The 17,728-nt window shown below is 36.7% G+C and overlaps 1 protein-coding gene across 4 annotated transcripts in view; it reads left to right on the top strand.

Annotated features, from left to right (window-relative positions):
• SUGCT (succinyl-CoA:glutarate-CoA transferase) overlaps positions 1-17,728 on the top strand; it is a 333,441-nt gene that overhangs the window by 34,429 nt on the left and 281,284 nt on the right. For all 4 annotated transcript variants that reach the window (XM_054190372.1, XM_054190371.1, XM_054190374.1 and 1 more), the window contains 2 exons: positions 5,707-5,798; positions 12,521-12,664. In XM_054190372.1, the coding sequence (XP_054046347.1) occupies positions 5,707-5,798; positions 12,521-12,664 (236 nt within the window). The remainder of the gene's footprint in view (positions 1-5,706; positions 5,799-12,520; positions 12,665-17,728) is intronic.

The raw sequence follows: 17,728 nt of genomic DNA, 5'->3' as shown, positions 1-17,728 counted from the left end.
TGTGCATTCAGTACATGTCTTGGAATAGCATAGGATCTACAGACACATGGAACTTTGTCTGGGACAAAGTTGTTTATTTGGTTTGCCTGCTTTCTTAAAATTTATGAAGAATGCCTGCCATAAATGTAGCTAAAAATCCCACTGTCATCTGGCAAAAATGAAATAAAGCTATGCTGTAGCTGACATGGTATTATAAAGCTGGAAAGACACATTAGTCTGTTTTTCTAACAGTTCTTTTTGGAAACAGTTTTTGCTAGCATTTTTAAATTTAGTGTGACGTTTTTGAGCATCTGGCATTTGGCAGCTTCACTAATAACACTTCAGTGCAGTCTAACAGCTTTTACTGTTATTGCATTTTTCCTAATCTTCAGCCTGACCTTTCTCACTTCATAATATTTATTTCTGTCTCTCAGAACAGAATCATTTAGGGTGGATTCCAAAGCAAAGTATGTCTCTCTTATGTGATAAATATATTGAGCATTTTAAAGTGGATAAACTAGCAGTAGTTTGTTATGACATGTTATTTTTTCCCAAAGTTTTGTCCCATATGATGCCTGCAAACATTATCATTTTTCCCGTGGTATGTTCCAAAGCTTGAGTGCCATCACATGGCACTTGTACACTAAGCACAGAAATGATTAGCTTCATTGTGTCAGAGGTGACTTTGCATTTCAGACTAATTGGCCCCCTTTCGTCATAGCAGGAATGTCACACCAATGCTAGAGAGGTAGCTAAGATTTATTTTTCCATTGAAAAGTGTCTGTATTTTATTACATCTCTCTGATCCATCCAGAAATATCTGGGGAAAGAAGTACTTGTAGTTCTTCCCCTTTGTCAGGAATTGTAATGTATTAATAACGATGTAATTTAATCGGATAATAGCAGCAGTCTAACTCTTAGTTTTAATTGGAATGGGTATATATTGCCGATATTTATGGGAAATTTATTTGTCTCAATTCATTTTACCAAATGAATCTTTAATCAGTTGCAATTAGTGTCCTACATAAAGTTACTTCTGTAATGCCCCTGGCTAGTGATGAGGATCTTAGTGCTGTTATAATTTACCATTTGTCTTGACATGATTAAGTTTTGCTAGATAAATATTTTCTTTGGGGCATTTTGAGTCTTCTCTTGTTGCTCTCTATCAAAGATTTGGCCATTAAACAATCAATCAACTGGAGGATTTTTTTAGAACAGTTGTGAGCTGCATTATCCCATATTAGCTGCCTTATTTTATGAAACTGTCATATTCCCCCGTATTTCCCCCAAATAGGGAGTGGAGGGGGGGAATGTTACAGGAACAGATATATCCTTTTCTATGTCACATTAAGCATGTCTCATTTTGAATATCCATACACTGCATGTTAAGCTGCAGACTTCAAGAGAGATGGTGGAGATCTTAGTTAAGAATATTCTTTCAGAATTTTCAGCTGCAAGTTTATCTTTAACCACTTGGAAAGTTCTGAAAAACAGGGGATGCTAAATATAGCCAGTAAGGTCATTTTCTCCATTCTTGTCTGAGATAAGGGAACAGGACTGCTGGTGGAAATTGTGAGGGATATAGGATTGCTGGTGGAAAGCTGTGCCTTTCACTTTGTAAATGCCTACCATAAAGGCCCATGTTTCCCTTAAGCTGATACAAAGCAGCCAGCACAATTTATTCTGTCAAACTTGTCTCACACCCCGTTCCTTTTTCTTGCTTAATAAGAGGTAAAGACAATAAAGGTACACTTTCTTACGTAGAAGATAGACTTGGCTGCAGGGTCAGGACAGGAAAAGGAAGATTTAGGTGTAAGTGACTATGCTGAATAAGCAAGTAGTCTAGGGTTTGTGTGTCTGGTTTCAAATGCTTGCTACGCAGATTAAATAATGTAATGACAATTTTTAGGAGGCGCTTGGAGATCTGACTGGGGCTTATAGCGTCTTGAACCAGTTTGATTGTGAAACTGATGTGTATTTTGAAGTACAGCAAAACAGCTCAAACTGCAACAAGTTTGAGATCCAGGTATGTGAGGGTGTGGCAGGTATCACAATAATTTGTGCCTTCCTAGTGCAAGGTGTAGAATGGGAATTTTGGGAGTCAAATAGGGATTTGGGGGGTGTGTGAGAAACTTTTTGTTCTTTCCAGATTCTGTTTTACACAAATCCGAAGTTTACATGAGATTAGGCATCTATGCAGCTCCCTCTCCAACTGAAAAGATGTAGAAAACTCTGTTTTATTAAATTGAGATTTAAATTCTTTTGTCACTCCTCTGAAATGTATGCCCCAAAATAAAAACATATTCACTGGATTTAAGGGACTAAAATTCTGTACTGTTAGAAAGAGATTATTTTAAATATTGACTGTAGTTTAAGGAGGTGAACTCCACTAGAGGGCAGTTCAGAGCAAGGGTGTAATCAGTTGCCTTTCAACTTCAGAGACCATTGTTGTAAAGTCTATGTGTTCTGTATTCAACGGGGATTATCTTTTTAACCTAGAGCATTTTCTGTTGTGTCTAAACTAGATAAGCCACTAAGTAAGTTATGCTAAACAGGAACCTCTATTTAGGGTTAAGCATGTATGTGATTGCAAATCTATGCTTTTGCACGCTGAATTCAAGTGTGAGAGAATGCAGGAGATTTGGACAAACGTAAACTTTTAAGTGGCATTTTTATATCTTTAAGAAGTTGTTTAATATAATTTATATATATACACACACACATATAAACATGCATATAATTGTGTATATATTACAGTTATGGTGAGATCTGTGCACCAGACTGAAAATTTTCTGAATGTAATTTTGTGTTCTCTTTCAAACTTTTTGTATTTTTGTTCATAATTATTTCTAAAACATCTGTACTGGGCTGCTCCATTAACCTGTGTAGTGTACTAGAATAATAACGTTCAGCCTCTGACTTTTGTCTGGATGAGATCTTTCACTTTTAGAAATAGCTGTTTCTCACTTGACTCTTACAGTTAGATGGCTACCTCTTCTTCCGGGCATTTTATATGTCCACAGTTCCCGGGGCAAACCATTTCCAATGGCAATAGATTTTGTTGCTATACTAGATTTGTCAATTCAGATCAAGAGCAGAATTATGTATTTTTTTTTTGTTTTTAATCTGTTGTGACCCGTGAAAACTAATTAAACACTCCTTAGAATATCTAATTTTAACCAGAAAGCCATTAGATAATAATTTTTATTTTGAAACTAGGCTGTTATAATGTGAGAAAAGGACTTTAAAAATTGTATTTCTAAAATACCACTAGAAAAAGGCATGGCTTGTTGCCTGTCACCTTTCCTGAATATAGTGTTGAGGGATGAGTGTTTGTCCTTACCAGAAAAGCATTGCAAAGTATTTTATAGTTGTTCTGTCTACATACTAAATGCTTAATTTTCAGATGTTTTCTGTTTATAAAAACATTTGTGTGAGCAGATGTGTTGAGATGTCTTTTCTTTGTTAATAATTGAGGCCAGTACGTAATTTCTCACTTAATTCAATATGCTTTTCGCTATTCAATTAAACTTGTTTTGAGTAATTCTTTTTATTGAGCAAGATTTTGTTTTTGAAGTGGCCCCACACATTTAAATGGTTTTAATGCTACAGCTATTCCAATGAGATAATGGTATATGCCTATTTAGAACCCTTCAGAGCATTTTTGGGTGGATCCGCCATATTTGATGTGCTAGTCCTGTTGTGTTTGAAAATGAAAACACTTTTTTCTGTAAACATAAGGGTGTGGATGTGAAAGGAAATGTCACCAGTTGCTCTTCAGGGTCTCACAGTCAGCAGTTGTCAGAGACACGATTTCAAATAGAGTGGGTAAACTGGTAGGTTTTCTTAATCTCTCCTGTGAGCAGTCAATAATATACAGATTTGACCGTAAGAGAAGTGTTGAATCCTTTCTTCTGAAATTTTTTTTTTTTTGAGGCTGCATTGACAATGTCAGTGTGCTGGCTGCAGTACCCTGATATTCCCTGGGACACTGAGTGGAGAAGTTGAGTTCCTCCTCAGCTTTACACAATGTAGATTTGCTGTCTCCAGTAAAATATCAGATAATTAAGATAGTTTGTGGTATAATGGGAAAATCGGTATGACTACTGGGTATTGTTTTGCTTGGTATGATTTACTGACCATTAATTGGAGTAACAAAGTGCTTTAACTCCAGTTTGACGTGATCATTATTCTCATGCACATGAACTGTATATTAGAAGTCATTTATGGAGTTTGTACATAACAGCATTGGTCCAAGTGGAGGAACAGAGGAAGGCTACCCCAATGAGTAATGATTTTTAATTGTGTGCTGTAATCAAGAAAGCCAATGTTTAGACTGTCACATCTACCAAACAGACTGTGTGTAGAAAAGATTATTCCAGGATAATAATTAAAAGGAATTTAGGAGATTCAGGAAGTTTTATCTTGTAGAATATGTTGATATATTTTTATTTTAATACTGTCATTGCAACTAAGAGCAATACAGAAACATTCCCTTAAAATTGCCAACCAAACTAGGAATCTTGTCTGTGATAAATATCTCCCATTTGCTCCTGTAATTAGGGGACTTCTCCTAGAGATATCTGAAAAGGGAAAAGAAAGCATGAGAATAGCTTTTGAATTTTGCTACCTATTTGAGGAGGAGAGACTCTTAAATCTGATTCTTAAAGGCTCTGATGGTTTCTATTAGTTCTAGTAATAGCAATCAAACATTTTGCTCCTTCCCTGTTGACTTTTCCCCTCTGCATTGGTGGTCACTGGTTCCATAAAAGAAAACCAGAGTTGGTTCTTTGACCACTTAAGATCATTATGTTGTACAGGCCCAGTGTATTAACTGCCTCCAGTTTCACCCCTAAATTATTAGGTTGTACTATGATTGACAGGCAGTAATCCCTGGCAGGGGAATAGCATTGATGTCTGGATTTGTAACCTCTTGAGTTGATCCTGCAAAACCTCCTCAGCTGGAAGATTTTGTGGTGGTTGTTGGAAGAACATGATGAGTTAAAGCAGACAAAAGCAAGAGAGCATCCTTCTGGCTACAGCTGTTAATTCTATAGCGGAACAAAATCGTAATTATGTAGTTCCATAAAAGTTTTTTTTTATTTATTTTGCATTTCATTGTTGCCAACTCTTGGCAAACAGATTGTGTGTACTTGCTAAAGAGACAGCCTTGCCCTCTGTTGTAAACAGTGTTTTAATTTGAAGGTTGCTCTGTTTAGATGTGGAATAAAGTAAGAGAAACAAGGGGGGAACAATTCATGTGTCTAAACTATAGTGTCATTATTTTAGTATTGTTTGTTGTATTCAAGGTATCTTTATGGCAGAGTGGAAGTGTAACATGGGCAACATGGCCCTGTTGGACAGCAGTTGGAGGCCTGTAGAGATACCGTAGAGCCTCTGAAATGGCATTTGAATTCCACCTCAGCTGACCCAGGAAATTAAAAAAGGAATTCTATCTGAAGTGAATGAAACATAGCACGGCCAGAAATCTGTCTAGAATTAAGATCAAACACATCATCAACCTGCACAGGATAAATCCAACCGTTTACTCTTAAAAATGTGCAGGAATAGAATATAATAGCATTCATTGGTTGTACAATCTGGACAAATTGTGAACAAAAGCTGTTGAGAAATACTAGTTGGTTCCTTTCTGTACTAAAATAATAATATGTGTTTATGTTGTACTTGTCCTTGATAGAATTACTAACTGTTCACTTTCTGTTTTAGGTTATGGTCAGACTGGTCCAATGGTTCAGAGAGGTGGATATGACTCCATTGCAGCTGCTGTTTCTGGTCTCATGCATATCACAGGGCATGAGGTATGGTGTTTAACTTAAAAGTTTAATAGAATTTCTGTGCCATATTCTAAAACTTAATGCTGCATGGAACAAGTTAGCCTATGCTAACACATCTGTTATGCATGCCCTCCTGAGTCCAACAAGAGGTCTTAACTTTGTAAATCTAAGAAAATGATAGTGCTTATGTTCTTCTGGTATCTCACTCCAGGCTTGCAAAGCCAATACTTGAGAGTCAAAAAATGGAAGGAAAATGGTATCCTAAATCTCCAGTGAATAAATTGACAATTTATGCTAACCTGTTAATGGCCACTTGTAGTCACTTCAAGAGCTGTAATAGACACATTGTTCACACCTGGATGATGGAACCATATATGTGTGTGGGAAGTCTCACCATATGGCTATTCCCCCTTAAAAAAAGAGGGAATTGTGAAGCCATACAGATAACTGACAAACTGTCTTTTCAGTCATCCTGCCTGAGAATAAGCAGAGAGATGCCATTTGTGGCTCTAGAAAAGCTTTGTGTGCTGCTTTTTCTGCTGATATCAAAGATCTTTGGTAGTTGCAGTAGTGCAGGAAGCATTACAGAAGTAGTTTAGTGTCTGGATTCCAGGGATACACTGAATGTGTGTCTTAACCTCAAAAAAATGCTGGTCAAGTAGGCATGTACTTAAACTGTCTCGAATCACCTACAGATGCGGAGAATGTGGTCTCCAAATGTGACTTCCCAAGTGAGGTAGTGTTACAAGTCTGTTCTATGCATCATGAACACTAGATGGTCTTCTGTGGTGGTGCTCCTGAAACTCTGGAGGTAGAAGTGCTGATCTTTACAATATGAAACTTGCATGCCCTAGATAAACAAGTTCACAAAGTTTTTCTACTTAGTGTCAGATATTCATGTTTGAGTAGGTTGTTGAAAGCTAACCGTGCATGATCTGGATATAACTCTACTGTAGGATTGATATTCTGTTGATAGATTTGTTTTCTGTCGAAAACAATGGCACATATTAGAACTCTGTGCTTGTGGCAGTTATTGTTACCAGAGTCCTTCCTTCTATTAAAAAAAAAAAAAAAAAAAAAAACAAAAAAAAACCAAAAAAAAAACCAAAACCAACCAAACAAAAAAACAACAAAAAAAAACCCAGTCAAGCGTTGCTTGCCTGAAGAAGCTGCAACATCTTGTGCCTAGTGTCCTAAGACTGCCTGCCCATTGCTGCCATGTTAGTGATACATACCTATAGGATGTCCCATCTCAGAACACGAGAAGACACGGAGTTGAGTGCAGTCCTTACAGGTACTTCTCTTCAAATGTATAATGCACATATACACTAAGCAATGACCAATCACAGTAACTGTAGTGTAAGTAATTTTTGCATTCTGACCCTGGTGTCTATAGAACTTCCAATACGATGCCAGAAACTTCATGCACACCTCAAAATATACCAAACAAAATTAAATGGGAGTATAAAATGTTAGAAAGGGGCAAATGTTGCTAGTACCACATGAAAAAGGCAAGTATGTTGAAAAATTGCAAAAAACCCAGGACTCTTGTAAAGCTTTTCAATGATATGTGAATGACAGAAAATACAAGTGTTACACTGAATAATTGCATGTAAGTTGTATTATGAGTAATATTCCTCAGTGGCCATTATGAAGATGGATTTTATTAAAAGATTGTGTTAAGATCTACACTGGAAATCCAGATGTTCGCATCACCTCACCAGGACTTGAGGCAATGTAATCATAGGAATCATTTAATCATTGTTAGTAACAGTTCCATTTAGTCACTGGGGGCTTTTAACAGTTCATTCAAACTTAGTCATTCTCTTGCATGATTAAAATAAACATGCTAAAACTTGCTTCTTATTTTTCTTTATTTGAAGTTGGTCATATATTATTTCATCAGTTTCTCAAAACCATTTTCTGATCTATAGAGGGACCATTTTGTTTCTAAGACTTAAGTGGCTAATGATTCCAAAGAAGCAAATTTGCCTTTTGTTATTGTAGTGAAAATTTACTCAGGTGTCTTTAAAATCATATTGTATGCTTGTTTGAAAGGTACTTTAAAATAACATTTATGCACATGTGACTGAGTTGTGTTTAAAAATTCCACAAAACTACCTCTGAAAAAAGTAGAAAACCTTGTTCCAGTCAGTGTGTAGAAAAGTGGCCAAAGTAAAGAAGAAAAAAGAATCTTGTTCCCTTTTTCATGCTGTTTTCCTTTATTAAACCTTGAATTATTTGTTGACCAGACAACAAGGAGTTCATATACTAAAAGTAATGTGATAATTTGAAGTATACCCTAGTAGACTATGGTATGATTTTTTTCTTAAATAAAATTGAAAATGCCAGTCTTATGAACTGGAAAAAAAAAGTTATGACAGTTAACACTGGGTTTGTATTGCATTGCAGTATCTATAGGTAATCAGCATAATGTCATCAGTATTGCAGTGCTCTGTGAAAACTTCCCTTCAGTAAACAAGCCCTTGAATGTGCTTGCAGGATGGTTTTAGAGGTTATCAGCTGATGCAGTAGACGAATTAGAATGAATTTGAGCAGCAGCAATAAAACATCTGCATACATCACTGAGGTGCTTAATTTTGAGGTATGTTAATACATATTTACAGCTCCTCGTAAAGCATTTTAATAACAGGATACTGAAATTATGTCCTGTATCTGACGTTTTAAAAATGGATAAAACTAATAACAATATATATATTCCATTTTAGCTTAGAGAAATTTCATATTGTGAATTTTAGTTTGTTCCAACCACCTGGCTACTGATTTAATATCTCAGAGATATTGAAGATCATATAACTTCATTGGCTACTGAGGCCATGCCTCTAGTCAGTAAAGTCTTAGTATTAAGCAATGAAATCAATATATTACTAGCACAGGATTTAGAGCAAAACTTAAACCTTCATTAAGTCTGTCACATAGCATTCATTTTCTTCAATACTTTATTTTTCATGTAACACTGTAATTTTTGAGGCAGTAAAGAGACCACAGTGGAAGAGATGGAAGTTTATGACTACCTTTTTATTAAGGAAATAAAGATAGTCTAATACAAATGTGGAATGCACAAAAGAGGCACAATAATATCACATTTTATACTTTGAAAAAATCAGTATGAAATTCACAAGATCATATGCTTTACCTATCTGATTTTTAAGATCTAAGAGAAGATTCCTGCATAAAGAAATTCTGAATGGCTTGCTTTTCTTTTTTTACTAGGAAATAGTTGTTACTGAAATGACTTAATGCTGATTACTTTGAAATGCTTCTGAGAGAAGTTCTGAACCTTGAAATCAAACTGTAACTTCTGCAGGATTGCAAAGTTAGGCACAAACAACTGTGTTTGGGCTAGTGTTGTTTTTGCTGATTGTACAAAGCTGAACACAGCATACAGTAGAACGCTTTCTTTAAACCATTTTTTCATGTGCAGAAACTGCATGGAATTCAAGCTCTTACACATGTACTTGATTACCTCTGTATTAGAAATATATGACACCTGTGGAATTTGAAATTCTAGTGTGTTTATGAAAATTTACAAGCAATAGCGGGGAATCTGTTTTGTGTAAATCTGTACCACAAACCCATTTTGAATGAAAGTAGGTGCTTTAGGCTACATCCAGTTGTTCTTGACATAAATTAAAATATGGTAAAAGGAGAGAGTTTACACTGATGACACTTTTACTGTCCTGGATGACATAATTTATAGGTATTTCCTGGTTAAACAACACATTCAAGTTTCATATTTGATGAACAGAAAGCTTTTAGTTAATATATTCAGATACATCAGTGCCAGATGAATACTCCTTTGATGAAAAATTCTATGACTCATTAAGGCAATAACTTTAAAATAATTAAATAAAACCCAATTTGGATACAAATCCCCTTCCATCTCCAAGTGGGTTATTACTCACTTTTTTCAATATTCAGGGTATCTTTATGGTGGTGCATTCTTTCTTGCTGAACAAACGTTTTTGTTTTACTGAACATGAGACAGCAAGACATGATTGGGATCTACAATACCAGAGGGGCCATTCTTCAGCTTAAAACCAAACAAACTGCAACAAAAGAGTACACGTGGTCTATAGCTCAGAGCTGTTGAAAAATATAGCCATTGCTGGTTCATATTAGCTTCAGCAGCTATTTCCCATCTGTAAAGACTACTAGACTTAGAATACTTTTATTAAGCATGTAATTTTAGAACAATTTCCATATTTAATGGAAATAACTAGACTTGTTGGGGGAGGGGGGATATTATCAGGCTTGCTCATGACAAGACAAGGGATGACACTCCAAGGTTTGAGGGATGGGTCCCTGAGATGCGCTGGGTATGCTGCAGCACACTGTAAAATCTCATGGAGACGAGCCAGGGGCTCCTAAGGCAATAGGAACTGGGGAGTCACAGATAAAACACCTCAAAGGAAGGCCACTTGCAGAGCAACACGAAGGAAATGCAGCCACTCCAGCCTGTAAGTCAGCTTCATCAGGGGCCCAGCTGAAGTGCCTCTATGCAAATGCACGTAGCATGGGGAACAAACAAGAGGAGTTAGAGACATGCATGCGCCTCCAGGGCTATGATCTCATTGGTTCATGGAGACATGGTGGGACATCTCCTGTGACTGGAGTGTTGGAATGGAGGGATACAGTCTCTTCAGGAAGGACAGGCAGGGGAGATGAGAAGCGGGTGTTGCCCTCTATGTCAATGAACAGCTGGAGTGCATGGAGTTCCACCTGGGGGTGGATGAAGAGCCAATGGGGATGGATGGAGACCTTATGGGTCAAGATTAAAGGGAACGCGGGACAGGTGACATTACAGTGGGTGTCTGCTACAGGCCCCTTGACCAGGATGATGGAGTGGATGAGGTCCTCCATAGACAGTTAGGAGCAGCATTGCGTTCACAGACCCTGGTCCTCATGGGGGACTTCAACCACCCTGATATCTGTTTGAGGGACAACGCAGCAAGGCACAAGAAATCCAGGAAGTTCTTGGAATGTGTCGATGACACCTTTCTTCTTCAAATGGTAGAGGAGCCATGCTAGTCCTTGTCCTTACCAACAAGGAGGAGGTAGTGGGGAATGTGAAACTCAAGGGCAGCCTTGGCTCCAGTGATCGTGAAATGGTAGAGTTCAAGATCCTTAGGGCAGCGAGGAATGTGCACAGCAAGCTCACTACCCTGGACTTCAGGAGAGCAGACTTTGGCCTCTTGAGGGATCTGCTTGGCAGGGTAACATGGATGAAAGCACTGGAGGGGAGAGGGACCCAAGGAAGCTGGTTAGTATTCAAGGATCACCTCCTCCGAGCTCAGGAGTGGCGTATCCCAAGAAAGAAGTTGTCAGGCAGAAAAGACAGTAGGCCTGCATGGATGAACAAGGAGCTCCTGGACACACTCAAAAGCAAAAAGGAGGCCTACAGAGAGTAGAAGCAAGGACAGGTAGCCTGGGAAGAATACAGAGAAACTATCTGGGCAGCCAGGAACCGCAGTAGGCAAGCTAAAGCCCAGATAGAATTAAATCTGTCCAGAGACATCAAGGATAACAAGAAAAACTTCTCTAAGTATGTTAATAAGTATGACTACACTCAGAGTTTAGACATAACTAACTAAAATAATTCTGTAAATTCAATTTTATTGAATTTATGCTAGATTAGTTTAAAGGCATTTATGGGAACTTTGTTGAATGGTTATTATTTATCAATTATACTGATTTTTAATTGACTTATGATAGGCTTGCTTAAGTGCTGAAACTCTGAACCAGTCTCCTTAACTTTGCACTGCTGTTTGTGGACTGTACTTCAAGGCAAACAACAGCTGTCAGAATCTGAGCATCCGACCTCCAACTTTTTGGAGTAGGAAATGGGAGAATGTGTCAGAAGAAGCACTTTTAAACTTGTATTGATAAAAGCCTACCTCGACTGAAATTAGAAGTTCATTTTGCCATTGATTGCAGAGGGGCTGTATTTCATTCCAATGATTAGGGAAGTTCTGAAACACATGATGTAAATCAAGATTCTTCCCTCGATGCCAGAAAAAAAGGATGACATACTGAAAAAGAATATTTGAACCAACAACTTTACAGTTATTTTTTGTCAGAAGATCAAGAATTTGAATGTATTTGCAGGTGTAATAGGCACATGTGTAAACATAACAAAGTTGGTTTTGTTTTCTCACTAGAAGTCTGGAGTGCATGTACTGGAAAATACAAACCTGAGATTTGGCTAGGGAAGGTCCAGGAGAGGAGGGAGAAAAAGCGAGTGAGAAGAGCAAAGCAATATGGTTCTGTCTTTTAAACAGGCATGCACCCGTGTCAGCGTACCATGGAAATCCTTTAGACCTTTGGCTTCCAGGCATAATGAAATTCAGTTTTCACTAGATTCTCTTACTTCTGATGGTATCTCTTTCCTTTTTGCATTGGTGAGTTGGAGCATTAGGGCAAAAAGTAGCAAAATGAATCATTCATAATTTGCAGTCTGCAGCATCACCAAGTTACAGAATTGCGTAGATACTGCAAGAATCTGCAAGATATTGTTTTTCAGTGGTGGTTTTTATGCTTCAGTTCACTCAAAGATACTCTTATTTCTTGCAGGTTGCAATGCAGAAATCTGTAAACACTTTTTCAGACAAGTTGCGTAGAATGTACTATAAGAAAAAGTAATGTTTTGCCTCTTCTTGTTTTCCTTCCTTTTTTTTTTTTTTGTGTTTTGTTTTATCTTGGGGTGTTTTCTTCTTTCTCTTTAGGGTGGTGAGCCAGTTAGACCAGGAGTAGCCATGACAGATCTTGCTACTGGGTTGTATACATATGGGGCAATTATGGCTGGTTTACTTCAGAGGTATAAGACGGGGAAAGGACTGCACATCGACTGTAATCTCTTGTCATCTCAGGTAGGAGTTTTAAAACAAATTGCTTTTTGTTGTATGGATGTTTGAGCCTAAGAATAACATTTTGACATAAATTAATGCAAATTAGTTAGTACAACTAATGACAACAATAATAATGACAATAATGGCATTAGTGACAGCTTCCTTATTCTGCCACTCTGGCAGTGACCATTTTGCGTGACATAGTTATAGTTGCTACTGCATTATGTTTGGTTTTTGCTTTTTACGAAGGACCTCCATGTTCTTCGAAAACATGGGTTAATCAAGGTTTATAATATCCCTGAGACCGTAAGTAACAGTTGTAGTAGATCATTTGAGATAGACAAGCATAAATAGTGAAACCGCTGTTGGAAAGGAAGCCTTGGCACTAGGTAATATTACCATCAGTGTGATTGAATGACTTGTGCAAAATCATCCAGAGTAATCAAGTATCACCCAAGTATCAAAGTAAATCTAATCTGGGAAGTCTGCCTTTGGCTCTGGGAATTAAAGAGTAAAGTAAGCCTGAAGATGCAGCATTTTCTCTCGGCGCATTAAAGAGAAATCTCACCAAAATTGTAAAGACAAAGATGTATACCACGAATAACAAAACTTTAAATTGCCCTTCAACATTTAAGCATCATTGGTGCAATGATTTATACTTCAGAAGAAGAAAGTGCTGTTGGTAAGAGCTGCATGTGATCGGATGATACCTTGTCTTGCTGGTGTAGCTACCTGCTGGTAGCAACAGGGTGCGTGGTGCGTAGGAATTCTCGTGTACATTTTAACATGTACATCAAAACTGTATGCAGTACTCATCAAAACTACTACAGTGCTCTGTTATTTTTTTCTTTATTCGGTTGTATATTTCTTCACGTTATACCTGTCACTACAGTTGAGAGATGATACAGTGCCCATTGTGCAACAGATTGGCCCTGGTGTGAGCAGGAGGTTGAACGAGATGACCTCCAAAGGTTTCTTCTCCCCTGTATCACTGTATGATAATAAAGATTGAGGTTGCTCTTGTTTTAATACCTACAGAAATCAGATCTGGAAAGGAGGAGCTTAAATCAACAAAGAATTTTTCATTTGTTTCAGAAATGTGTCTAAGGGCTGAATTCTTCATCATACTTATGTATATTTGCAAATGTGGTGTCTGTATTTGAAAAATGTAATAAGCAGTTATTTTTCTAAACATTTCTAAACATTTAAAATGTATGTTAAACTCCTGCTAAATATTTTGTACATATATATGGAAGTATTTTTTTTTGTTTAATGTATCTGATAGTGTTTTATAGAATGGCAGCTTCTGCTTGATCTTTTTCATTTCTGATTTTATTAAAAGGACTTCCAGTAATTTCCAGAGACATTCTGTTATTTTTGATTCCTCGTTCCACTGTCTTTTTGCTTTTTTTAATGGAGCTTTCACGATTATTGTTTGATATTTTATCAAATGCTGAAAGTAACAGGAGTTAGTTAGGTGTTGCTGTAACTTTCTTTTTTTATTTCAACTTTATTTAGTTGCCTCATTTGTCTTTAGAATTTTCTCCTTTGTTAGGACAGCTTTGGCTATGCACAAAAGCGTTCTCACGTTGCAGAATTTCCATCTGAAGTTTCACATCATCATCCTCCAGGCTACTCAGCGGCATACGGAGGAAAGGAAGACTCGAATAGATGTTAGTGAGCAAAGCATGATACGTGGTGTTTGACTCCTACGTGCTTAGCCGAGGAAGTACTAAATGGTGAAGGGATAATTTAAAGCTTTTTTAAAATGTTAATTCATTCCATGCTTGTTATCAGATTATGGTTATCTAAAAGATATTAAGAAGTAAGTCCATACATGCACACTCCTCATGTAAAATAAATGTTTTTATTTACTTCAGTGTTGGGTAAATTAAACTGAAATAAGTTGGTATTTTCGAATCGAGTATGCGCATAATTTGTTATTCAGAAAATAGCCCTTTTGTTTTAGGTAACTCTATATACTTCAGTCCAAATTAACCTTATGGTGTTGGCCCAAGACTGTAATGAGAACATTTATTAAATTGGGAAAAATATTTATGGATGAGGTGCTGGGGTACCAAAAATAAACCCATATGATCAATCCCATTAAAAAACTTGTTAAAATGAATGAGGAACATAACTGACAGCTGAGACTCTCTGAGTACATCTAGCTGTCCTCGTTTGTTTTCTTTCTTTTTGCAAAACTGTTGGTTGCTTTTAAGTCCTTGAGGATGAGCGTACTAAGAAAGAGCAAAAATCTAAAAAGTAATGTAAAAAAAAAAAATTGCTCACAGTATTTCTCATGGTAATGTTTTTTCTTTAGAAGACGATTGCTGTTATACGATCAGGTTCTTGAAAGATCCATGCTTTCAAAGGAATTAGGGTTTAACATACCAAGCTGAGATATCTAAAGCTAGCTCTTCCTCATGTGATGAATGTTTAAAAAGTATGGTCTTTTGAAGTCTCTCATGGATGCTGCCAAAACAATAAGAAACCTAAACTTGTAGACTTTTAGTTTGTTAGGTTCTTCTTGCAGTTGATTAATGGTGGGATCTAGAGGTCGAATAGATGCATCATGGTAACTTTCCCTTCACTGTGAGTTTCACTGTAGTAATTTTTAATGAGAAAAAAGGAATCGTATTTTCTGTATGTAAAACAAAAGCACTGCTGAACTGTCCTGCTATTAATAGTGTTACAATAGCAGAGAGTTGTGTGAAATCTTTGGCTTTTGTCAGCATTTCATGCGCTGAGCTAATGCAACAGCATGCTTGCACCTTTTGTCCATCCCTTCCTCTGAACTGAGAGCTGTGAAGCTGGACTATACATATGTCTTCACTGAGCAGTGTTGATGACTTTGTGTCAGAAAGGAAAAAAAAAACAACCCGGGGTTAAAGCACTTAAATAATTAGAAATCCCTGAAAAATGCTGGGTTTATTTTATAGCAAAAAACCTAGCGTGTACATGTCCATCTATGCCTGTGCTGTCATTTTTCTGCATGCCTTATAGAAATGGAAGAATTTTTTTTCGGGGGGGGGAGATGCTTTTGATATTAATTTCCTGCGCAGATATGCTCATGACAAAGAACATTGAGCTGAATTCAACTGCCAATGAAAATGATCTGAAGCTTTTTAAAGAAATATCCCACTAACTGGCAAGTTTGTTTAGTATTTAACTGGTCTGTGTAGAACAAAATGATAAATGAAATCCTGTTCTCTGAAGACATGTTGTTTTTAGCATATCTTAAAAGGACATCTTTCTTTCAATTCTGTATATCAAACATTTTTTGCCCTATAGCTATATAGCAGTTTATTACTACCAAAGAGGACTCCTTTCCCCACAACAAAATAGAATTCTATGATTTTTATTGACAAGAGAGATACGGTGACCGCTAGGATGTGGTTTTGCAGTGAGCACTAACTTTCTATATCTCTCATCTATAAACTTTTAACCCAAGTCATACAATTCCTTTGAAATTTTTGACTTTTAGATGATTTACAGTTGTCAGCTCCAGACCTTTCAGCGTCAGCATCTAAATAGTGTCCTTTAGATGATGCTAGTAAATAAGAAGGAAGTGGGTTTTGGATTTGGTTCCAATTATGCAATTGTGCCTTTTCTTCTGTTGTGGCTTAAAAAAAAAAATCTCTTGGAAGTTTTAATATCCTTCCTGTATTTAATTACAACCAGGCTCCAACAAATACTGTAATAAGTTGGTTTCTCTTGGATTGAAAATCTGCAAGAAGTATTTTACATTTAACATTTCTGCAATTTTGGAGTGTGGTTTTTTTTTTCCCCCCAGATTCCACAGACAGGATAATGTGGTTAATATTGTTTGTGTTATATGATTGTTCATCAGAAACTTCTCTGCTTCTGATTACTATGTTTTACTAATTCTGCATTTGCTATAGCAAACTCTCAATCTTCTGAAAATTTTAAAGGGACCCTAGAATAAATTATTTTATATATTCCATCTTTGTGCTTTAGTTTGGCAGCTAGTTTATTGAGATAATGGTGAGGTTTAGAAATGATAATTTTTTGTTTCTGGATCACTTTTCCCCAAGATGATTGTGTTAAAGGCTTATCTATTTAAGGTGCTTTTAGTGCTCTCTATTCAGGGCTTTCATGACGTATCTTTAATAATTACTGAGTATAGGTGAAACTGGTAACAATTACATACTGCCTGTAAGATATATATGGCATCACAGGAACCCTGAGCAGTAAGTTGTGTGAGAAATAGCAATCTTGGAACTCAAATACTGTATCCTGTTGCTTCTCTGCTTGGTAACTGAGAGCTGTGAGTTGACTGAATACAGAAAGAAAATATGCCTTTTTAGAGGTCATTGCTGCTGGTGATTTTGGAGGCCAGCTAGTTGTCTTGTTTTGGGTATGGTTTGAATAAGCAGTTCTTTTTTACAGGCTTATAAAGCATCATCTTTGCAAAACGTTGTATTCTTAGTCTCTGTCATGATAAAAAATTGTGTATGTATGGTATGGAGATGCTGTCTTTTTTACTGCATAGCTCTGATATGGAAAGATAATAAAATCTGAATTAATGTGAACATTTCCTTAAATGTATACTGTGCATTAAACACTTTTCTTGGCTCCTATTCTCGATAGTTTCCATTGAGGACATCACTATAACTAAGAACAGAATTTATCCCTCAGGGTTTTAAGTGGCCAGAATTTTATTGAATAGACCAGAAGACCATACTAACATGACAATAACTCAATTTAATATTGGCCTCTGTGGAATTTGTGTTGTGATCTCTAATGATCAGTTACGCAAAAAGTCGTTGGTAGATCATACTCCAGCTGGATCTTGGATTTATTTAGTGTCTTTCTTTATTCTGTAAGCAGAGTACCTACCCAGATGGCAAGGGAATTTCTTCTTTAGCTGCTATCTGACAGTAAATTCCGTGCCTTTTTTGCCTTTTTGTCTTTGCTACTATTGTTCTTGTGCTAATGAAACTAAGCCTGAGCATGTTGCAGCTTCATTTTCCTGTGTTGAGCTACCTCTGTCATCAATTAGAGAAAGACTAGGAAGGAGACAGAAAAAAATACGCCCCTTTAATACATAGAAAAAATAAA

This window comes from Rissa tridactyla, chromosome 2 (genome assembly GCF_028500815.1).
Source record: "Rissa tridactyla isolate bRisTri1 chromosome 2, bRisTri1.patW.cur.20221130, whole genome shotgun sequence".
Taxonomy (NCBI): domain Eukaryota; kingdom Metazoa; phylum Chordata; class Aves; order Charadriiformes; family Laridae; genus Rissa; species Rissa tridactyla.
The sequence above is the reverse complement of the archived record's forward strand: the minus strand, read 5'-3'. Positions and strand labels throughout refer to the sequence as shown.